This window comes from Pipistrellus hanaki (assembly GCF_964339955.1).
Source record: "Pipistrellus hanaki genome assembly, chromosome: 2".
In the NCBI taxonomy this organism is placed as follows: domain Eukaryota; kingdom Metazoa; phylum Chordata; class Mammalia; order Chiroptera; family Vespertilionidae; genus Pipistrellus; species Pipistrellus hanaki.
Window position 1 is genome coordinate 191,668,945 of NC_140504.1, and position 23,456 is coordinate 191,692,400.

At 56.1% G+C, this 23,456-nt stretch overlaps 1 protein-coding gene across 1 annotated transcript in view; it reads left to right on the forward strand.

Moving 5' to 3' along the window:
- Nucleotides 1-2,489: 2,489 nt before the first annotated feature.
- Nucleotides 2,490-23,456, forward strand: part of PADI2 (peptidyl arginine deiminase 2) — a 48,086-nt gene continuing 27,119 nt past the window's right edge. Inside the window, exons 1-3 of the mRNA XM_084875237.1 lie at nucleotides 2,490-2,726; nucleotides 15,180-15,363; nucleotides 16,533-16,605. Coding sequence (XP_084731363.1) covers nucleotides 2,635-2,726; nucleotides 15,180-15,363; nucleotides 16,533-16,605 — 349 coding nt within the window. The 5' untranslated portion in view covers nucleotides 2,490-2,634. The remainder of the gene's footprint in view (nucleotides 2,727-15,179; nucleotides 15,364-16,532; nucleotides 16,606-23,456) is intronic.

A 23,456-nucleotide genomic window follows, 5' to 3' on the forward strand; every position in this document is an offset into this window, starting at 1 on the left:
AGAGATAGCTAGAAACATCGATGAGAGAGATACATCCATCAGCTGCCTCCTACACAGCCCTCACTGGGGATGTGCCTGCAACCAAGGTACATGCCCTTGACCAGAATCGAACCTGGGACCCTTCAGTCCGAAGGCTGACGCTCTATCCACTGAGCCAAACCGGTTTCGGCTATTTTTTTTTTTTTTTAAGCTCTTCCTTTTTGCCAGACACTGCACTGGTGTTTTGCATAGATTGTCTCATGTAAAGTCACCCTACTTACATCGATGCCGAGAGACCCGTTGTTCACAGATGAGGAAAGTGAGGCTGCGAATGGCAGGGTGAATTGTCCGAGGCTCCACAGAGCCTGGCGCTTCCTGCCCTGCCAATCAAGAGACAACATTCGCCAAAACCGGTGTGGCTCAGTGGATAGAGCATCGGCCTGCGGACTCAAAGGTCCCAGGTTCGATTCCAGTCAAGGGCATGTACCTTAGTTGCGGGCACATCCCCAGTAGGGGGTGTGCAAGAGGCAGCTGATTGATGATTCTCTCTCATCGATGTTTCTAACTCTCTATCCCTCTCTCTTCCTCTCTGTAAAAAATCAATAAAAATATATATTTAAAGAGAGAGAGAGAGAGAGAGAGAGAGAGAGAACATTCCTCCTCTGTTCTTACCGCTTTGCCCCCCTCTGCCCTCTCCTCCACCCCCCCCCCCCCCACATCTGTGCAAGTTGCTACCCTGGCTCTGCCACTCTAGGGCGTCATGAGGCTGAGGACAAATGCCTTAAGCTTTCTGGGCTCACCTGCTTCGTCTGTGAGGTGGCAGTGTTGTTGGGAGGGTGCAGTGATCTCATACCAACACATGCGAAGTGCCCGGCAGCAGAGGAGGGCTCACAGGAAAAACGCAACAAGGCTCACTCCCTCCTGCCCTCCTATCTCTACCCGCTCCTGCCGCGACCTGCCCGGGCCGCCTTCCGTGGGAGTGCAGTGTTCCTCCCCGACTGTGGGCCCCACTTTCTGGCGGGTGAGATAAGGGCGTCATGCTCTACGACCCCCAGGAAAGTGGGAACCCCGGCATCTACCCAGTATCTGCCTCACAGTGATTCCTGGCAGAGGGGTGCCCAGACAGGAGCTCACCTCAGAGGCCTCAAAGTGAGCTCCGAGCTGCACCCCTCTTTCCTCTGACAGGCGGCCACCAGCTGGCTGTCTCCTTATAGGACGATGCCCTCCAGAGCCCATCAGAAGTTACCAGCACCTTCCCGCGTCTGTGCCTTTGGGGTGGGGATGCAGTGGGGGGGGGGGGGGGGAGGGGGAGGCGGGAGGCACGTGCTCCCTAGCCTCACTCAGGCTTTTCCCCTTCCCCACCCACATTCCTCCCAGATCCTGGCCACCCCAGAGCAGCTGGGCTCTTCACTAGCTCCCAATTTGGCTTTTCTAGGAGGCCGAAGAGGCCGCTGGGGTCAGGCGTGTGTCTGAGCTCTTCACCCTCTGAGTGTCACCCTTCAGGGCTCCCATCCTCCCAGCAGACCTCCTCCAACACTCATCCCCTCCAACCTGTCCCTCCCCTCTTATACCCCATTCACACACACACCCCTCGGCTCAGGTTCCCAGTAAGGACTTGCCACACGTGGCTGAATTATTTGAACAGACTTGGCGTCAGGGCTGGAGGGCCTGGGACAGGGGTGGGGTCTGGACTGGCTGTCCTCCTGCACCTCAGCCTCCACAAGACACAAACTGGTGTCCGCGGCGGCGCCTCTGGCACCCTCCTTTGCCCAGTGGCCCGCCCAGTACATCGCCCCCTCACTGTCCCTCCACCGGAGCGTCAAGATTTCAGCTCACAAACACTGGCCCTATCAATCCCTGTCTCTCCAGCCCTCATGCAGCCCCAGCAGGGGTCTTCATTGACCCTCCCCAGGGGCACCTCCCTGCACCGCAGCCAGAATGGCCCCTTTGACTGCCACACCTGACCACTCCTCGCCAAGCCAAGGCTCCCATCGCCCACCAATGCATTGGCTTGGCAATGTGGCCCAATTCTCCCTGATCTGATTGTTGGGGGGTGGAGGAGGTGTCCTGCTGTATCTGGCTTCCTGCCTCTGCTCAGACAGCTCCCTCTCTTCCCTTCCCCGCTTTGCAGAGGTCTCTTTTCAAAAGGCTCTGGTCCCGGACCCCAGGCCAGGTTAGGGCACCCACTCCTCTGGGCTCCCACCACCTCCTGCCCTTGCCCCTGTGGCACCTCCCCATTCGCGTTATCTACCCCGCAAGGCTGGGGGTACCCGAAGGAGGTCCTGAGCCTGCATTCGGGGGGCCCGCAGCCGGGAGCCCCCTGAAAGCGCGTTGAATGAATGACTCAGCCAGCCACCGGCACAACATTGGTCTCAGCTGATCTCCTCGCTGCCACCAGGGGGACGCGGAGGAGCGGAGGGCGTGGTCGTGGTTGACTGACCGGCCGTCAGCCCAACGGGGAGGAGCTATCAGACCGCCCCGCCTCCGCCCCGCCCCCCGGCGGCGAATAAGGGTGCGGAGCAGCGGGCCGGCGGCGGCGGCAGTGGTTCACCTGCGCCAGGTGCCGGGCGGCGGACCCGAGAGCACCGCACCAGCGGGCACCGCACCAGCGGGCACCGCACCAGCGGGCACCGCGCGGGCCGGCGCTGCGGGAAGATGCTGCGCGAACGGACGGTGCGGCTGCAGTACGGGAGCCGCGTGGAGGCCGTGTACGTGCTGGGCACGTCCCTCTGGACCGACGTGTACAGGTGAGCAGGTGCCTCGTCTGCCTGGCCGCCTCCGACCCAGGCCCCCCGGGAGATCTCCGTCCCGGATATCCCCATACCCTCCCGATACCCTGCCAATACCCTCCCGGGACCGGACAGCCTTACTCCAGCCTGAGTTGCCCTTCATCCCGCGCCCAGACAACCTAAGAACCTCATCCAGAAAGCTGACAGCCCCGAGCCTTGTATCAGCTTCCCCGAAATCCTGAGACCCTGCTAGACACCCAGCCCAGCCCCAGCGCCCTCACTGCCCCTTTCCCAGCCCCCTCTTCTGCACCCCGGGCTTCTGCCCTCTCCAGCACCCAGGGCGACCTCAGCACCCCCTCAGCCTTCCCGCCTTCCTCTCCCCTTTCACTTCCCCACTCTCCCCTCAGAACTGCCCTTCTCCCCGATACCCCCCTTTCCCTTCAGCCCTTCCACCTCCACCTCCGCCCAGCCGCTCACCCACTCCCCGCTCAGCTGAGCTCCCTCTGGGAGCTGCTGGGAGCTGCCCTGGGGCGGACTCTGGCCCCGGGGGTGCTCAGGCTCCGATTTCACCCTGTGGGGGCTGCTGTCCTCGGGCACTGGCTGTGGGCTCCGTGTCCCGAAATGCCTTCCCTCGACTTCACCCTGGGGTCCAGGAGGGACCTTGTCCCACCCGCTGAGGTGGCGGAGGTGGGGTCTTCTTCAGAAGAATGGCCCTAATTGGGACCTGTTCCCCCACCCTCTGCCCATGAACTTGGTGGGGTGCAGGATTTCTGAGACAGCAGAAAGAGGGGTGGGGGGACTGGGGTCAGGGCCCCACCCCAACCCCCAGGAAGCAGCCAAGTCAATGATCCATCTCCCTAAGCTGTGTGAGGTGGGCCTTGTGAGGGTGTGACTGGTGCCAATGACACGGTGGGGAGTCCAAGGATCACAGCCTCTATTCCAAGAATTCCAAATGTTCCCTGATGTCAGGGGGAGCAGGGGGCAGGCAGGGCTGAGGTGGGACCCCGCGCTGATATCTTTGGGGGGGTCCCCTAACATCTCTGTGCCTTGAGCTGAGCGGGAGGTGCCCATGTGGCTTACTGCTCCCAAATCACTGTCCCCGGAGTGCCCTGCCTCTCTCAGGCCCCCACAAACCCCTTCCCTGTGTCTTTCCACTCACCCTCCCCAGCCCCGGCTCTCTGACCCTTCAGGGCCCTGGCAGTACTGCCCAGCCAGCCTCCTGCCGCCTCAGCAGGCACTGGCCATGAGGACACCATCGAGCCCCAGGCTCCTTCCGAGGCGAAGGGCCCGCTCCCTGCAGGCCAGGACCCTCCCCATCAGCGGCCCCGGCCTCCGTTGCCCCACATGTGAGTCTCGGGGGGTTCGGAGGGCCACCGCACAGCAGCGGGGTGCAGCCCAGTCCTCGGTGGCCTGGGAGAGCTCCTCTTTTCCCACCCCCACCCCCACCCTGAACTGGGCACTGCCAGGGAGCCGGCTGGGAGCCAGGATGCTCAAGTCTCTAAGCCTCTGCTGTCACCATACCCGCCTGTTTATGCCCTGGACGCAGCCTGGAAGGCTGGCAGGAAACCTCCAGTGGGGGGTGGGGAGCAAAGAAGGGGGGTCCAGTGTAATTGGGGGGAGGGAGTGTGGGAGATGTGGACTCATCTTTGTCCTTTCTCAAGAAATCAGTCACAGCCACAATGACCCACACCCCCCACCCACACTTCACTAAGACTATCCACTCCCCCCACCCCCGCCGAGAGAGGTGCAGTCGAGCCCAGCACTGCCCAGCAGCGGGGAGAGTGCCAGCCACGGACAGAACCTCAGGTCATTCTCCATTTTCCAGTAGCCACGTTTTTTAAGGTTAAAATAAATAGGTGAAATTAATGTTAGTAATAGATTTTATTTAGCCCAATTTGTGCAGACACATTAGCATTCTGACTCGTAATCAATATAACAGTTGCGTATTAGGTCGTTTGCAGCCTCTTTTGCATATTAAGTCTTTGGGATTCGGTGTGTCTCTTATACGGACATCACGTCCCAGTGCGGTGACCGCATCTCAGATGCTGCACAGCCACCCGTCGCTGGTGGCCACCGGGCCGAACAGCCAGGCCTCGAGCCGGGTTTCTCAGCCTGGGCGCTGTTGCATTGTGGGCCAGAGAATTCGTTGTTGTGGGGACTGTCCTGTGCATCGTCGGGTATGAGGCAGCATCCCTGGCGTCTGACCCCGAGATGCCAGTAGCAGCCAGAAAGGAAGCCCATTCTGGAACGAAGGAGGCAACTGTTGTTCCTCCTGTTTCCGTGGCGGGAAGAGCTCCTGTCAGTATTAACAACAGCAGGGGGTACGAGGGAGCTCTTATGGACCAAATGCATGACCTGCTACCTTCCTCACCAGAGACCTCCGGGTCCTGCTGGGATCAACCCATTTTGGAGATGAGGAGAGTGAGGCTCAAAGAGATGAAGCCATTTGCCCAACCTCTCTTAGGACTCAGGTCCAGCTCTGTCTGAACTCATACTCAGCCTCCCCTCTATCCTGTGTGACCCTAAAACTGGCAGGTTGCATTGGATGACCCTCTCAGCCGGTGTCTCTTCCACCCTCCACCTGAGCCCAGAGACCCGCCCACCTGCTTTCCACCCTCCCCTTCCAACTGCGTCCCCCCTGACCCAAAGGTCCTGACTCAAATCCCCACGGGATGCTCCCCGCCCCAGGGTCTCCAAAGAGACACCAAGGTCAAGGCCTGGTGCGCCCTGGGCCCAGTGAGTTAGGGATGGTATCCTGACTCCTCACGCCTTCAGAGTCACGGGCGTAAGGGAACAGGGTTTAGCTCCCACACCCTTTCCCAAGGGCCCTGGGCCCCCCTTTCCTGAGCTGCACACACAGCTGGGCCCTCGCCTTCCTCGTCCCCAGCAGACCCTCCGACCCACCCACCCTCTCCCAGCAAAACAGGACGGATGCCCTGTCCCAACCACGTTCCGTCTCCGCCAGCTCTGAGCACATGCGCGGGAAGTGCGGTGCTTTGTGTGGAGATGGGCGTTGAGATAGCTGTGAGGATACTTGCCACTTCCTTCCCCTGCTCCCACGTGCACTGTCTCAGTCTGGCCGTGTACGCCTTGTCCACACATCCCGCCGCGGTCTCTCTACCTGGCCGCCGCTCTGCCCTGGGGCCGGCCTGGGTCCCCTCTGATGGTGACTGGAAGCGGGAGAGGGGTTGGTTTCACCAGGTTGGTTTCACCATCTCTGGCAGGTGATGCTTCCCTGAGCCGGAGCCAGGGACACCCGTGCAGCCTGCAGAGAGCGGAGAAAGGGCAGCCGTGGGGTAAAGTGACGGCGGGTCACACCCCGCCCAGCTCTCCCACTGACCCACAAACCACCGGGAGACGGCCCTCCTGGCCTTCCCTCCGCTTCTTACATCACATCACATCCCATCACGTCTCAGTGCGGTCACCGCATCTCAGATGCTCCGTAGCCGCCTGTCCCTGGTGGCCGCTGCTCAAGGCTCCCACTGGGCAGCTCACCCCCAGTACCTGGTCGGGAGAGGCTGGGTCTGCACCCTGACCCTGCAGGAGCTCCAGGGCAGAGTAGGTGTAAACAGTTGTCTTTGCCCCTGCAAGAGACATTTGACCCCAGGACGAGCCCAGGAGGTAGGAGGTAGGAGGTGATCCCTGCCCCCTTCCCCAGGAAACCCCAAGGCTCAGGCTGACCAGGCACTTTTCTCAGCAGGGCCTTGCCCCTCACTCTCTGACAGGAGATGGAGAGAGGGTACCAGGGCAGAAGTTCCTAGACGTTGGCACAGTCGAACCCCAGGAAGAGTGCGCTATGTCTCCCATCCCTGACTAGCCCCCAGACTTCCTCCCTCCGTCCCTTGGTTGAGATGTTTAGAAAGTACCCTTAGGACGAACGCCAGGGAGGGTGTGCGATCCGGTCTGAAGCGATGGGGACTTGGGGTGCCGTGGTCTCCCCTCCCCACAGAGTGCCAGGCCCTGCCTCGCTGAGTTTTCTCCTGCCAGCTCTCCAGCACAGACTCCGCTCCAGCCGCACTGGCTTTGGGACGCTGTCAGCCCCGGAGCACCCAGCTCACGCCCACCACAGCACCTCTCAGGTGCTGTCCCTCTGCCTGGAGCACCCCCAGCCCCAGCCCTCCACAAGCCTGACCTCCACCCATCATGTCTCAGCTCAAATGTCACTTCCACCAACATGTCATGGTGCCCTTCGCTGAGCCCCAGGCACTCTGTACCTCATGGCTGTGTTTTTTTCTTTGCAGATCTTATTATATGCACTGGCCATTCCTAGCTAACATTTAGTTAACGCCTCTTTTTTTTTTTTTTTTTTTTTTAACATTTGGATATTTGGATTCTTTTCAGTCGGTGTTGTTGTTTTTTTTTGTTTTTTTTTTCCAAGTATATTTTATCGATTGTTTTTACAGAGAGGAAGGGAGAGGGATAGAGAGCTAGAAATATCGATGAGAGAGAAACATCGATCAGCTGCCTCCTGTACACGCCCTCCTGGGGATGTGCCTGCAACCAAGGTACATGCCCTTGACCGGAATCGAACCTGGGACCCTTCAGTCCACAGGCCAACGCTCTATCCACTGAGCCGAACCGGTTAGGGCTAGTTAATGCCTCTTTTGAATCAGGCAGCCTTCTCAGCAACTTGCATAGTGACCTTGTTCATATTTAATAATTTGCAGGTGTTTAAACTTCATAACACCTTAAGGAGGTAGTGCCATCATTGCCCCCTTTGACAGTCAGGGAAACTGAGGTGAGGAATGTTTGTCCAAGAGGACACGGCAGGCAAATGGTGGCAGCACAGAGCCAGGCCCGTCTGCACTACCAGTGGCTCCTGGGGGGACTTGTGCTTTAGGTGTGACCCCTCCATGCTCACTGCCTTGCTGGTTCCCATGTCCCTCCAGCCCCTAAGTCAGTGAAGGGCTTCTTAGTTGAATGAATGAATGAATGAATGAATGAATGAATGAGTGAATGAATGAATGAGTGAGTGATGTGCAGCCTGTGATGTGTTGGACTGGCTTGTCATTGGGCTGAGCTCTTCACCCCCGCCTCAAGGGACAGACACCGTTGGGTGGGCCAGTGGAAGGTCGGGGCATGCGGCCGAGCTTGGCCAGAGCAGCACCTGCTCCCGAGAGAATGATGGGCGGAGGAATCGGGCCAAGTCAGGCGGCCCCATAAATCACAACAGCACCCAGAGCCCTCAACCCCAAACAGGAGGCCCTGCCAGGAGCTGCTCCGGGCTCGGGTTTCAAGCTGATTCTCAGGGAGCGGTGAGGTTCCCGGGAGGACCAGGCCTGAGGGTCGAGCCCACAGCCTCCTGCACAGCTGGGGTCCCTTTCCTTCCTGTCCATAGGGCCCTGGGTTGTGGTGGGAGCACAGTAGCAGCAGCTCACCCCAGTGCCCACCCCCCAGCTGGACAGGCACACCCGCTAAACTTCGGGGGGAGGCCAGTTGTCAGAGGCAGCTCTCTCCTGCCCAGCCATGCCAGACCCTGTGCCCAGGAATTCTGACTGGTCCAAGCCCCAGTCAATAACCCAGGAGCCCAGGGCAGAATCCAGCCTTTGCTGTTCCCTTTCTGGGCCTCTGACCCTCACATGAGAAATAAGTAGGGGGCTCTAGCTGGTTTGGCTCAGTGGATAGAGCATCATCCAGCGGACTGAAGGGTCCCAGGTTCAATTCTGGTCAAGGGCACATGCCTGGGTTGCGGGCTTGATCCCCATTGGGGGACGTGCAGAAGGCAGCCAATCAATGATTCTCTCTCATCATTGATGTTTCTATCGCTCTTTCCCTCTCCCTTCCTCTCTGAAATCAATAAAGATATATATATAAAAAAGAAAGGAAAAGAAATAAAGAAGTAGGAGGCTCTAGAGGCTCCAAAGAGCTTCTCCTTTGAGCCTCTCCTGAGCCAGGCTTGCCACTCACTCCGCCCCCCACAGATGTCCTTCCTAGGGGACCTTTAGAGAGGACTGTCACCTTCAGACCCTCTCTCAGGAAGGGAGCAGCCAAGTGTAGAGCTGACCTCACCTTTTGCCATTACTGGCCCTGAGACTTAGGTCAAGGGTTTGCCCTCTGTGGGCCTCAACATGCTCATCTCTATAAAATGGGATGACATTAATACAGGCTTCATGGGGTTATCGAAAGGATGGACTGATAATCATGTGGGCCAAGGGGCTGAAACCCTGCCTGGAACCTAACAAATACTCATAAGTAGTTATCATGAGTTAGTATTGGGTCCGTTATGTATTATTAAATAATAATGAGATATGGCCTCCAAGAGTTCACAAGGCTCATGAGAGAGAAATGCTGAATATTTGTTAAGTGTTGTTTGAGACACCAGCAAAGGGAGGGAAAGATGAGTCCTGACTGATGGATCAGGGAAGACTTCCTGGAAGAGATGGCAACCAAGATGCAGAAGGGACAGGTGTTCACAGTGTGACCGGGACATGCTATGCAGAAGCGGAGGTACCCAGCAGGAAACGTGGGACACATAGGGGCCGAAAGGGCAGAGTTCAAGTTTATCCTGGAAGACAAAGTAAGTTCAGACCAGGGTCTTGAATGCCAGGCTCAGGCGATGGACTTTGTCTGTAGGCAGTGAGGCATCATCAAACGTGTCCGGGGAGACAGCGGCCATGGAGGACATTGTTTCTTCCCTAGGGGGAGGATCGGGGCAGCTGGAGGCACCGGTGCCTAGAGAGAGGCTATTGAGGTTACCAAACAGAGAGGGAGGCTGGCTGAAGGGTTGCCTCCGCCAATCCCTGTCTAGAAGCAGCCACCCACCTCAAATCCAGCCACCACCTTGCCAGTACGGCTGCCTTGCCTCCCTCCCCAACCCCTCACCTTGAGGGGGCTCACCAGAGGTTGCATGCCAGGCTGGCACCCACAGCCCCCTCAGCTCAGACTCCTCCTGCAAAGGCCTGAGGACAGGACATTGTGCTCAGGCTGCCAGGAGCTGGGGTCACTGCAGCTGAGCCCAGTCGGTGTTAATGAGGCTCGGGGCAGGTGGACAAGCTGACAGCCAGACGCTCGCGAGGAGCAGACATGCCGTGCCCACTCCTGGGGCTGAGCGAGCTGCCCTGCCTGCAAGGCCACACTGGTGACCCTGACCCCTGACTGGGTGAAGCCACCGAGACCGGGTAGCTCCCGGCAGCTGTGAAGCGAGGCAGATGTTAAGTCAGAAAGCCCAGAATTCCCTGGGGTCGGGCTCAGTGAGCTTCCCTCTTGTACGTCTGACACTGCTTTGCAGCCTTGCGCAAAGATCCTTTGACACCAACCAGCCATTTATGTCCATTTCCATGGCCACCACCTGGTCCCAGACCACCACGCCGCTCACCTGGGCAGCTGCAGCCGCCTTCTCGCTGTTTCCCTCTTCCGGGTATTGCTCTCCTGAGATCCACCCCCCACCCTGCACCTGGGTCAGCTGCCCACAGCGCAGGAACAATTGACTGAGGATAGGACATTATGTTTCAAACCCCTGCTTTGAAGCGTGTTCATCGCCATGACCGGGCCCTCTCCTCCCTCTCCTCCCCGCCCCCGGCTCACAAGCTCCAAACTCACAGACCTTCCAACTTCTCCCACGCGCTGGGCACACGTCCGCCTCAGGCCCTCACTCACCCTGCCGTCCTGGCAGCTTGGAAATCCCTGTCCTCCTCCCTCTCCTCGCTCTGTCCGATCAGTGTTTCTCAAGCCGTGGCCCCCACGCCAGCAGCACCTGCGTCTCCGGGGAGTTTGTGAGAAACGCCTGTTCTCATTTGATGTCTGTATCAGATCATCACATTGGACACGTCAAATACATACATGACATTTGTCCAGTGTTCCTCAATGAACTTGGAGGAGGGGAAGAAATACAGTGTCTCAGGCCCCGAGCTTCTTCTGCATTAGAAGCTCGGGGACTGCCACCAAGCTGAATTTTAACAGGTCCTTGGGGGATGCTGATGCATGCTCAGATTAAGAGACACTGGTCTATTCGTTCTTGTCTGTCCTTCAGAGGGGAGAGTGTAGGTCTTAGCTCAAATGCCGCTTCCTCCAGGAATCCCTCCTTGACTCCCTGGTCAGGGCCTCAGGCATACCACACATCTCCTTTATAGCAATTCCCATAGCTATAATCACACAATTAATTGTGTGATTCATTGAAAGTCTTTCTCTTCCACTAGAATATATGCTCCATGGTCTAGGATTGTGGTCGGCAAACTGCGGCTCGCGGGCCACATGTGGCTCTTTGGCCCCTGGAGTGTGGCTCTTCCACAAAATAACACAGACTGAGCCTATTTTGAAGAAATGGCGTAAGAAGAAGTTTAAGTTTAAAAAATTTGGCTCTCAAAAGGAATTTCAATCGTTGTACTGTTGATATTTGGCTCTGTTGACTGATGAGTTTGCCGACCACTGGGCTAGGAAATGTTTTTTGTCAATCTGTTCCCAGCACCTAGAACTGTGCCTAGCACATAGTAAGTGCTCACTAAACACATGAGGAGTGAATGACTAACGACATAAGCAAGCCCTCCTCTTCTAGCCCTTCCTGCCGAAAATATTTCTATTAACTGCATGGCTACATGGGCCAGATGCTGAAACAAAAAGAAAAACAGCCCCTGTCTCCACAGGGGAAAATAAACATGGGGACAGATCAACTACATTGTGTCTTCAAATAGGGTGGACAGTTGCCAGGCAGAGAATTCCGGGAAAAGCATTGTGGGTTGAAGGAACCACATATGCAAAGTGCACGGTGAGATGGAGCAGTGCAGGCAGCTGAGAGGTTGGAAGGAGTTACAGGAAATGAGTCTGGAGAGTCGGGCTGAGATGTAGTGGTGAAATGCCACTGAGTGAATTCCAGGCTGAAGAGTTTGGATTTTATTGTATGGGTCGGTATGGGGAGCCACTGCATAATTCCAAGCAGGTGAGTGGCCTGCTATCTTTTTTTTTTTTTAATATATATATATATATTTTTTTTTAATTGAGTTTTTACAGAGAGGAAGAGAGAGGGATAGAGAGTTAGAAACATCGATGAGAAATATCGATCAGCTGCCTCTTGCACACCCCCTACTGGGGATGTGCCCGCAACCAAGGTACATGCCCTTGAACAGAATCAAACCTGGGACCTTTCAGTCCGCAGGCCGAAGCTCTATACACTAAGCCAAACCGGTTTCAGCTGTTTGTTTGTTTGTTTGTTTGTTTGTTGTGTTGTTATTGTTGTTGTTGTCGTCACTCCAGTTACAGAGTTTGGGAAGCCAAGAAGGGTAGCTTCCTTCATTCATTTCCCCCCCAAAGCCTGTAGTGAGCATGGCCATGTGCTGGGTGCTGGGATGCAGTGGTGGGCAGAGTAGATGTGGTCCCAGGACCTGGCAGCCTGTCCTCTGTCTGCACTGTCTTGGTCTTTGCTGCTATCCTATAAGCAGGAGCTCAGAGCCACCTCCAACACCCCCACTCTCTCGCCCTGGACAGTGTCCAGGGCGCCTCCCTGCAGCCTCCGGGGGTAGCAGAGGGGCCCACTGCCCCTGGCTCTTGGGTTTCTGTGGAGGTTCTGAGAGGTTCTTCCGGGAGGGAGGCAGCCACCCGGATCCGCCTGGGACAATGGGCGCCTTTGTTGCTTCTGCCAGGGCTGCTCCAAGAATAGCTGTTTGTTCAGTTCCAAGAAGGGCTGGTGCTGGGGAGCAGGAGGGCGTGGGGCCCTGGGGCTTCAGCGTGGGCCAGCATTCACCCCTGAGCCTCTGGGCCTCCTCCGCGTCTCCCTGGCCCGGAGGAAAGAAGGCAGCAGGAAGCATCACTGACAGCGCTAACTACTGCCAGTCTGGGTCCTAAGCCAGCATCCCGCCCTGCGAGTTTGTAACGCTTTTTTTTTTTTCTAAATAGAATTGTATGCAGAGCCCAATCTATAAAACCAGGTGGAATAACAGTGGCTCTAGCTGAAGTGGGGACCCAGCGGAGAGAACCCCAGCTTCTCAGAACCTAGGACCTTAGCCTCAGCCCGGGACTGGTCCCCTTCACTCAATGAGCACGTGATGAAACAGAGATGAGGGCAACCCAGGAAGTTGGTGGTCCCAGCAGGGACTTACGCTCGAGGAATATTTCCCAGGACTGAGCCCACGATTGCCCAAGCTCTTGTGATTTTTACCAAAACCATATTTCACCTACAGTGCTATTAGCAGTGTTCTGTAAATTAGCTCACAGTTTTCCTCTACCTTTATTTTAAATGGAGATCTTATATCATTGCCATATGTAGCAAGCCTTCAGCAATTGCCTTAAAAAGATAACACATTTAATCAATACATACATCTTTTAAAATGCTCATCCGCATGCCACATGAAGGCATTTTACACATGTGCCCACACCTCCCTTTGGGAAATGCTGCCTGGTGCTTCTGTTTGTTTGTTTGTTTATTTTTTTAATATATTTTATTGATTTTATACATAAAGGAAGGGAGAGAGATAGAGAGTTAGAAACATCGATGAGAGAGAGTCATCGATTAGCTGCCTCTTGCACACCCCCTACTGGGGATTTGCCCGCAACCAAGGTACATGCCCTTGACCAGAATCGAATCCAGGACCTTTCAGCCCGCAGGCCAATGCTCTACCCACTGAGCCAAACCAGTTTCGGCACTGCCTGGTGCTTCTGACAGGCTCGCCTTCGTCCTGCTCGGCCCCCTGAGCAAGCCAGTGGCAAATGGGGCTCGAACCCACATCTTCCCTGCGTGTGTCCCCAACCCAGGGTTTTTGCTTAGACTCTGTGCTTCTCCTGATGACGGATATGGACAGAGGGCAGCAGGCCATGGCCAGCAGGCGTCCAGCTGTTCTCACGATAGGCTGGGGACGTAGAGGGTAGACGGGCACGAGTAGGAGTGGCCTTGGCGGCTCCTTTCCCAGCGATGAGTATGAGCTGCCGGACCCTTGCCCACTCTCTCCCGCCAGTGGCCATGACCAGTGGGCTTCGCCAGAAGCCCCTGTCGTCTGGGGCCCGGGTCACAGAGACCCTGTGTGGTGGCCTCTGCAGATTCACACTCACCACAGTGGCCGCCCAGGGCTCTACCCACCAGACAGCACTGCTGAGCATCTAGACCAGGGTCTCCCAAACTCCAGCCTCTGGGCCAGCAGCCCAGCAGCTCCTGAAAACACGGTGGAAATGCACATTCTCAGGTCCCACCCCAGACCTGCTGAATCCGAAACTCAGAGGAGGGGCCCAGCAGTCAGTGCTGCTGCTGCTGCTGAACATCAAGAACCGTTGGTCTGAACCTCATTCAACCCTGGTCGCTGTTCACACCTTCAGCGGCCCTGTCACACCTCAGTCCTGCCAGCCAGACTCTCCAGGGATCCATAGTCTGTAGCCTTAAAATAAACCCTGAGGATTTCAACAACACCCATGGGGATTCTAATTCCCAGCCCATAGTGGAGAACTATTCTGGTCCCCAGGAGCTCCAGGCCCTCAAAATAGCAGATATGCCCTTGAGGCAGACACGTGTACCTACGTCTCAGTCCCAAATCCCACGAGAATCCCACCTAAATCCCTCTGAGCCCTCTTTGACCTTTGGGAACCTTCGGACCATAAACTGGATTTAGCAAAACCACCAGCCTTAGGCACCTTTCTCGCCTAGCCTCTTTGTCCTTTCTGTTACCTCCCCTTAAGCTAGTGTCTTAGGCAGCTAGAGCTGCTGTAACCAAATACCATGGCCGGGGGTCTAAAGGCAGAAATTTATATTCTCACCGTTCTGGGGCTCGAAGTCTGAGATCAGAGGGCCAGCACGCTCAGGCTCTGGTGAGGACCTGAGCTGTGGCTTGCAGCCAGCTGCCTTCTCACTCTGTGCTTCTCATGGGCATGAAGCATCACTTACAGAAATCTCTCCCTGGACAAAACTTCTTCGTTTCCTGTCCTGAAATCTTGATGGCTTTTCAAGAAATTTCAAGTATTTTCCTCTCAATAGAAAACCACTCTGGAACCCCAAGGAATGACTCAGAGGAGGGGACCGCGAGCTGTGGAAGCTGCGGCCGGAAGGAGGGGTCTCTGTGGCAGAGCCAGCTCGCACCTGCCCCTGTGGGACTCACGTTCCAGGCTCCATCCCTGTGCAAACCCAGCGCTTGGGTGACGGCCTCCTGGCTTCATCTGGGTTCTCCTGACCTCCAGCTCACATACCAGATGGGGTAGGAGACAGGGTCCGGGCTTAGTGCTGCATTGGAAGTGAATTCATGCCTCGCCTGGGGCTGTCATCCCCGCCTACGGCACCACAGATCCCCCACAGCTGGCTCCCATCAGAAACATCAGGAAGCTTGCTGAGCATGCAGATTCCCAGGTCCCACGCCCTCGAACATTCTGACTCCTTAGGTACAAGACTGGCCCGGGAATCTGTGCTTTAACAAGTGCCTCTTCGCCACAGGTGATGGCAGTGTAGCAGGGTCCTTTGGAGTCCCCCAGGCCAGACAAGCTCGGAGGGTCCCTGCAGCCTCCTCCTGAGTCTCCTGGTCCCACCTGCCCCAGGATCCACCTAACCCGCTTCCTCTCTCCCTGCAGCGCCGCCCCCGCGGGGGCCCAGACCTTCAGCCTGAAGCGCTCGGAGCACGTGCGGGTGGAGGTGGTGTGTGACGGGCAGGCCGAGGAGGTGGCCACCAACGGCAAGCAGCGCTGGCCTCTCTCGCCCAGCACCACGCTCCGGCTCAGCATGAGCCAGGCCAGCACCGAGGCCAGCAGCGACAAGGTACCACAGCTGGGGAAGTCCACCCCGCGGGTCGAGGGAGCCAGGGGCCGCGCTGGAATCGAGACAGGCTAGGCCAGAGCTGTCCCACAGAAGCAGAGTGCAAGCCACACGTGTCATTTTCCATTCCTAGAGCCACATGAAAGGAGAAAAAGAAACAGGTGGATTTAATTTTAATAATATACTTTACTTGTCAACATGCACCAAAGTATTACCATTTCGGTATGGTACCAACATAAAAAACATTAATGAGGTAGCCTACACTCTTCTTTTTTTCAAATATATTTTATTTAATTTTTACAGAGAGGAAGGGAGAGAGATAGAGAGTTAGAAACATCGATGAGAGAGAAACATCGATCAGCTGCCTCCTGCACACGTCCTACTGGGGATGTGCCTGCATGCCCTTAACGGGAATCGAACCTGGGACCCTTCAGTCCCGACGCTCTATCCACTGAGCCAAATGGGTTAGGGCCTTACACTCTTCTTTTATACCAAGTCTAGACCTGGTAAGCGTTTCACATGTACAGCACATCTCAATCCGGACTTGCCACGTTTCGAATGCTCGATACCACCTGCGGCTAGTGGCCTCTGTAGGAGGCAGCTCCGTGTTGGCCAGGGGAGGATGGCTTGCTGGAAGGTTAAAATTGCGGGCTGCTGAACGATGGCATATTAGAATCATTGGTGTCCACGGGTGTCCTTGTTTGGATCATGTGTAACATGGGCCGCCGGGTGCCCATGCCACCAAGTGATTTGCCCAGGTGGCAAGGCCAAGCCCAGACTCTCCTCACCGGGTTCTCTAGTTATGAACTTCAGGTGCCCCGTGGCAGTGATGGGGCTGGGCCTTCTCCAAGGGAAACAGTCTCAGCTCTGCCCCTGGTTGCAGATGTGGGAACCCCGCAGGCAGCAGGATATACCCGGGGGCACAGGTGGGCAGTCAGCACCCTGGATGCACTCTGAGGGGATGGGAATCCCCTCTCTAGTTTGATAATCTGGGGAAAGCAGCCCACCAACCCAGGAGTGCTTCCTGGAGGAGAGGGCTCTGATGTTTGGAAAAAGCTGGCTTGACGGGCTGTGGGGTGAAAGGCGGGGAAGACGGTCACTGTAGCGTTTCCTGCCTGTGATAAGTGATCTCTGCTCTTCTCTCCCTCCCGCCGCACGCCCTCCCCACCAAGATCACGGTCAGCTACTATGAGTCGGAGGGAAACACCCCCATCGACCAGGCCGGGCTCTTCCTCACAGCCATCGGTGAGTGGACAAGGCTCTGGCCTGGGTGCCTCATCCCAGGGCCTGGCAGCCGCCCTTCTCAGCGGCACTTGGGCTGTTTTCAGTGCTGCAGGCCTGGCACACGGATCTTCCCCTGAATAATGCAGGACCGAGGAGTGGAGCCGAGGCCCTTCTCTCCTAGGGTGGGGGTGTTCTACTAGGGAAGAGGTGTGCCCTGGTCTGCCAGCCACTCACCCCAATGTCAGGGTCCCCATCCCAGGCTCTCTGGATCATGGGGAAGAGAAGCCTGTTCCTCCCCCTTCTCCCCTGCAGCCCGGAGAAGAGCCTGCCTCTCACAGTGAGGGCCACGGCCTGCCCACAGTCCCTGACCATCTAGCTCACATATGTCAAACACAAGGCCCGCGGGCCAAATCCAGCCCGCCAGGCCTTGCAATGTGGCCCGCACCGCGCTGTCATCACTGCACTCCGCTGTCAGTTTATGACATTGTCAGTTTATGACTGTTCAGTAAACCATTCGGCCCGCGATTTAGGCTGGATTTTAGATTTTGGCCCCTTCTCCGATTGAGTTCGACACCCCTAATCTAGCTACTCCTTTGTCCTCCCTGGACCCAAAGAGGCAGCCTGGGTCCTTCACTCACCTCGTTCAAGCCCTTCATTGAACTCATGAGGGCAGCGAGGCCCAGAGGTTAGGGGACTCCATAGTCACACAGCAACCCGGTGGCAGGTTGAGTTCAGAACTCAGGATTATTCCCTCCCAGGTTTTTCCCATTGCACAGCGATCCCCTGTCCTGCGTGGAGCCCAGCCTGGCTCAGCGAGGCCCAAAGGTGTGGTCTTGTGAACCTTCCGTCATTCAACTCTTCTGCCGTTAGGATGTTAATGATATGTATTTTTAAATTTTTTTAATATATTTTATTGATTTTTTTACAGAGAGGAAGAAAGAGGGATAGAGAGCTAGAAACATCGATGAGAGAGAAACATCGATCAGCTGCCTTCTGCACACCCGCTACTGGGAATGTGCCCGCAACCAATGTACATGCCCTTGACCGGAATCGAACCTGGGGCCTTTCAGTCCGCAGAGCTAAACTGTTTTTGGCGCTGTATTTTTAAATTTTTTTTAAAGATAGGATGTGATTATATTTATGAGGGTGATTTGCCCATCCAGCCTTAGTTTAACATTGACAGTTGCTATGGGGTTGGGAGTGGGGGAGAGAGGACTGCCAGCTGTTGAGTGTTGACTGCATGCTGAGCACTTTAAGAGTGATACTGGTGCCTTCCATCTGTTGGATACCTCCTCTGTGCTCTGGACCGTGCCGGGGGCTTTGAGGAAGAGGGGGAGGAGAAACAGCTGACATTTATTAAGCACCGACAGTGTGCCTGGCTCTAATACTTGATGTCCTACTGTCATGATCTTAGTCTAGTCTGACCACTGTACCAAGGATAGACATTACTGCTGTCCCCATTTTACAGATGAGAAAACCAAGGCTCTTAAAAAGTAAAACAAACAAAGACTTGCCTGAGGCCGCACACCTGGGAAGTGGTTTGTGAGAGCCAAGTCTTTTCCGTTATCTCATATTGTCTGGGGATCTTGGAATTCACCCCTTATATTCAAACCCGCCGTCCCCCCCCCCCAAAAAAAACCAGCTAGTTCCCAGGCCAGCCCCTCCTTCTCCGGCCTGTGCTTCCAGCTGCCAAAATAGGCTCAGTGGCAGCGCTCTTCTGCTTCTCAGCTTGTTCCCAACGGGCTTGGGTGCCAGTCACCCTGTCCCTCCTCCACCGAGGGGGTGCCCAGCCTGGGGCGGGGTCGTCAGGACAACCTCAGGGTCCTAGGGAGATGGAAACTCGAGCTTGCCAAGCTGCAGCTGAGGGCTGGCACAGGCTGGACCTCGCACGCACGCATAGCCCCCAGCTTGTCTCGGATGACCGTGTCCGAGGAAACCTAACCCCACAGAGACGGACACCTGAGGACGAAGCAGGAAGGGCAGCGGCCGGAGGCCTGTGAGGTGAGGTGACCGCAGCAGCTGGCTGCAGCATCCACCGGAGCAAGGCAGACTCAGGATAGATGGCAAATGCACCGTACAGTGGCGGGACTGGGCTTCCCCTCGCCCCTAAAGACGGCAAAGCGTGTGCTGACGCCCGGAAGATACTAAACGCACCCAGGGTGGATGGCCAGGCTCGTCCTTCTGACATTCTGAGGCTGTGGTCCCACTGGGCAATTATTTTTGTTGTTGTTGTTACTCTTCACCCACGGATATTTTTCCATTGGTTTTTAGAGCGGAAGGGAGGGGGAGAGGCAGAGAGAGAGACATCGATGTGAGAGAGACACATCGATTGGTTGCCTCCCACACAAGCCCTGACCAGGGCCAGGAATGGAGCCTGCAATGGAGGTACATGCCCTTGACCCGGAACCCTTTAGTCCGCAGGCCGATGCTCTATCCACTGAGCCAACCCAGCCAGGGCACTGAGTGATTACTTATTTAACTGCCACAAGGTCCAGATATTTAGGTTCCACGGGCCAGTAAAATGCCCACCACCACCCCCACACACCAAAAATAAGTAAATAAGACCGGCATCTCTGATGCTGGGCCCAAGACAAGGTCCCCACCTTCTCTAGACCTCACATGTTTCAGGCTATAAAATGAGCAGTTTGAGCTCTGGCCAGTTGTGACTCAGTTGGTTGGAGCATCGTCCCAAACACCAAAAGGTTAAAAGGTTTGATTCCCGGTCAGGGCACATAACTAAGTTGTGGGTTTGATTCCTAGTCCTCTGAGAGGCAACCAATCGATGTTCTCTCTCTCTCTCTCTCTCTCTCTCTCTCTCTCTCTCTCTCTCTCTCTCTGTCTCTCTCTCTGTGTCTCTCTCTCAAATCAATGAACATATCCCTGGTGAAATTTTTATTTTAAAAAGAGGGGTTTGAGCTCATTGATCCCTAAGGACCTTCAAAACTCCAGTTTGGACTGAAGAGAACTCTCCTCTTAAGGGAGAAGAGGGGGTGGGAGGACAGAGGTCAGGGCCTCACCCTCTTTGCTGTGGTCCTGGCGACGGGAGCCGCACACCAGCCTGAACCTTGACGATGCTTAGCATCCACCTGAGGGCCTCCTTCCTTGTGCCCGCTCCCCAGCACCTGGGGTGGCTGTGGGGGACAGAGGCCTCCTTCCCCCCCACACCCCGGGCTGCCTGTTAGGGCAAGAAAGCCCGGCGCCCTGCCACTGTCCATGGGGCTGGCCACCCCCCAAGATGCCTGTGGCTCTATGTCAGAGCTAAGGCTTCAGCGTCTAGATTCTCCCTCGGGCAGACGGCCTAAAAGCCAATTTGGCATTTTCCGTTAATCTGCCCCACACCCCAGGCGCCACCTGACACCTTGGGGCTATTCCCAGGAGCTGAGATAGGACTCGGGGCCTCCGGGGAATGTCTAGAGCTGAGACCCTCAGACAGACATGCTCACCCTCCTCCCCAGGATGGCACAGCCATCCCAAGAGGGCAGAGGTCACGCCAGCCCTGCTCTCTGACCCCACAAGGATCATCGCATTGGAATCTCGTTAAATCGGACACTGGGAGAAGGTTGGCGGGAGGAGTCCTCCGGGGATGGCTGGTAGCTTGGAGGGGATCCCGAGGGAGGGGGAGGGGCGGGAAGGCCATTTCAGTTGAATCTGGAGACGGCTCACGGGTCATAAGACAGAAAATGTGCAGTGGGCGGTTGGAGGGTGGGTGGCATAGCAGCCCGGTTACGTAATGCCCGGATTGCATAACGGGGAGCCAGCAAAACCTACCCGCACGTCATACACCAAGAAAGAGCAGTAAGCGGCTTCTGTAGTGTGTAGGGGTCGCTCCAGGCAGGTGCGGGGCTGGGCCTGCGGGGGAACGGCTGTGTTCCTTTAGAAGCTGTTTGGGACCATTCGATTTCCTGTCTGTGATGTGCACGTAGCCAACAGCTTCTCCCTGTAAGAATCCCTAACGGAGGAAAGCACCATGGAGTGCTCCCAGGGACACACCCAGGAGCCAGTTCCTCCGGGACGACCTTCAGGGGAGCAGGTCAGGTGTGTGAAGGCGGCCTTGGCCTTGGAAGCAGCCCAGGGCGGAGGGCAGCCTGAATCCGCGGAGGGAACAGCCCAGGGCAGGGGTCTGGATCCAGAGGCCTGAGCGGGATGCCTGGCTCTGCACCCTCTGGGGACTTCCTGTCACTCCCCTCCCCCCCTCCCCGCTGCCTCGGTTTCCTCGGTTTCCCCATCTGCACAGGGGGGATAGAAGGGAGAGCGAGCATGGAAAGTGCCTGCCACTGCCAGAGGGAACTGTACACCTGGGAGATGATTATCTTAAAAAGCAAAGAGAGAGACTCCTTCAGGAGGCGGGCCTGAGGCAGGTTCCCAGGGAGGAGTGTCCGTGGGGCGTGTCCAGTTGGAAAGTTCCTGAAGGTCCCGGAGCCAAAATCAATACGGTTCCTCCACCTGAGCCTGCAGCCTCTTTATCCGCAGCCGGTGGATCTGGCTCTCCCACTTTCTCCCTAAAGTAAGGTGACCAGACGTCCCGCTTTGGGCGGGACAGTCCCGATTTCTAACAATTTGTCCCGCGTCCCTCGGCATTTTAAAAAAGTCCCTATTCTTTCTTTTTTTTTTAAATATATTTTATTGATTTTTTACAGAGAGAAAGGGAGAGAGATAGAGAGCTAGAAACATCGATAAGAGAGAAAGATCGACCAGCTGCCTCTTGCACACCCCCACCGGGGATGTGTCCACAACCAATGTACATGCCCTTGACCGGAATCGAACCTGGGACCTTTCAGTCCGCAGGCCGACGCTCTATCCACTGAGCCAAACCGGTTTCGGCAACTCCCAATTCTTAACAATTTGTCCTGCGTCTCTCGGTGTTTTTAAAAAAAAAATAATAATACTTTTTTAAAACGCCTTGGGACGGGGGACAAATTGTTAGAAATCGGGACTGTCCCGCCAAAAGAGGGACATCTGGTCACCTTACCCTAAAGTCCTTAGCCTTGCCGAAACCGGTTTAGCTCAATGGATAGAGCGTCGGCTTGGGGACTGAAGGGACCTGGGTTAGATTCCGGTCAAGGGCATGTGCCTTGGTTGCGAGCATATCCCCAGTACGGGGTGTGCAAGAGGCAACTGATCGATGACTCTCTCTCATTGATGTTTCTAACTCTCTATCTCTCTCCCTTCCTCTCTGTACAAAATCAATAAAATATATTTTTAAAAAAGATAAAAAAATAAAGTCCTTAGCCTGCTCCAGCCTCCCGGGTTTCTGATAGGGCGTCTCTGAGCCTGGGTTTGCTCACCTCTAAAATGGGAGCAATACTGTGCATCCCATAGGACGGGGACTCCTTGAGAGCAGGCCCGGTGCCCCAATGCCCTCCCCACCCCCACCCCTGAGGGCTCTGGACCCAGATGCTCCCCAGTGACCTGCTGAGGGAATGGGGCCAGGAGGGGAGATAGCTGCCTTACAGGGTCTAACGGACAGGGGGGCTGCAGACGTGGGGTCCCCTCTCCCAAGGACCAGGTGCCTTTAAAGTAAGGTGACCAGGCATCCCGCTTTTGGTGGGGCAGTCCCGATTTTTAACAATTTGTCCCACGTCCCGTGGCATTTTAAAACAGTCCCGATTTTTGGAAAGAATAACATTTTGTCCCAGGTCTCGTGGCGTTTTAAAACACCACTTGACACGCGACAAATTGTTAAAAAAAAAAAAAAAAAAATCGGGACTGTCCTGCTGGTCGCATTACTTTAAAGCTGCCCCTCCTGGGGCCTCCTTCTCACCCTAGAAAAGCCCCGTTCCAGGGTGGGAGAGACCCGAACTATGAGTGAAGGCAAGATGTGAACTTAATCCTCAGACTCAGGACGAGCCACCCAAGGAGGCTGACATCAGTGCCCTTCCTGAGCCAGGACCCTCCGCCCCACCCCGTCCGGGGAGAGGGCCCGCCTGCCAACAGGGACTCACCAGGAATCCATTCATTCCCACCCAACTCCCGGCGCAGTCCAAGTCATGCCCGGCGTGAGGCTGAGCCCTCGGGCCGTTCCCAGGCCTGGATCCGGCTCCTCTCGCTCCGTGCGATGCTCCCATCACCTTCCCAGCAATTCCCCGGCCCTGCCCTGCCAGTCTCCAGTGCATTCTGCCTCGCAGGGACCTTCGGTGATTTCTGAAGGCATTCTGGTTGTCACGCTGGGGATGTCACTGACACCCAGGGCGCAGAGGCCAGAGGGACTGCCCAGCAGCCCACAGTGCACAGAACAACCCCCACACAGCAGTGTCCTCCTCATAGTGTCCGTGGTGCCTACTATTGCAATTAGTGCAACTCCTCTGGCTGGAAAGGGCCCCATTTTGCAGGCAAAGAAATGGGATCAGAGAGGCTGTTCAATCTGGCCAAAGTCACACAGCTTATAAGCCGAGAACCAGAGCTGGAACCCAGCACTGTCTGATGCTACATCTTGGGTTCATGTCACTGCCCCACACAGGTTCCATGAAGCCTGTCCCCACAAAGGTCCCTTCCCCAAGAGAAAGAAGAAACGGGGACCCCATCCCTGGATCCTCTGTCTGACAGCCGGGCCTCTCAAACACCCTCAGATTGAGAGGGGTCAGAGACCCAGTCTCCCATCCAAACTAAAGCCCTCCGTCCTTGGAGGTGGGATCTGGGCCACTGAGCATGCTGGGAGAGGTACACACGCTCAAACACACCTGTGCACACATGACCTGGCCAGGCTGGGAGGGGACTCCTGTGACTGTTTTCAAAATAAGGACTTCCAATCAGATTTGTGTGGTGTTCCACTCAGGCCACAGGGTGACCCTGGGCAGGATCTGGCCTCTCCGACCCGAGGCTCCGGATCTGTACACTAAGTCCCACCCCACGCACCACCAGAGCTGACTGGTGGG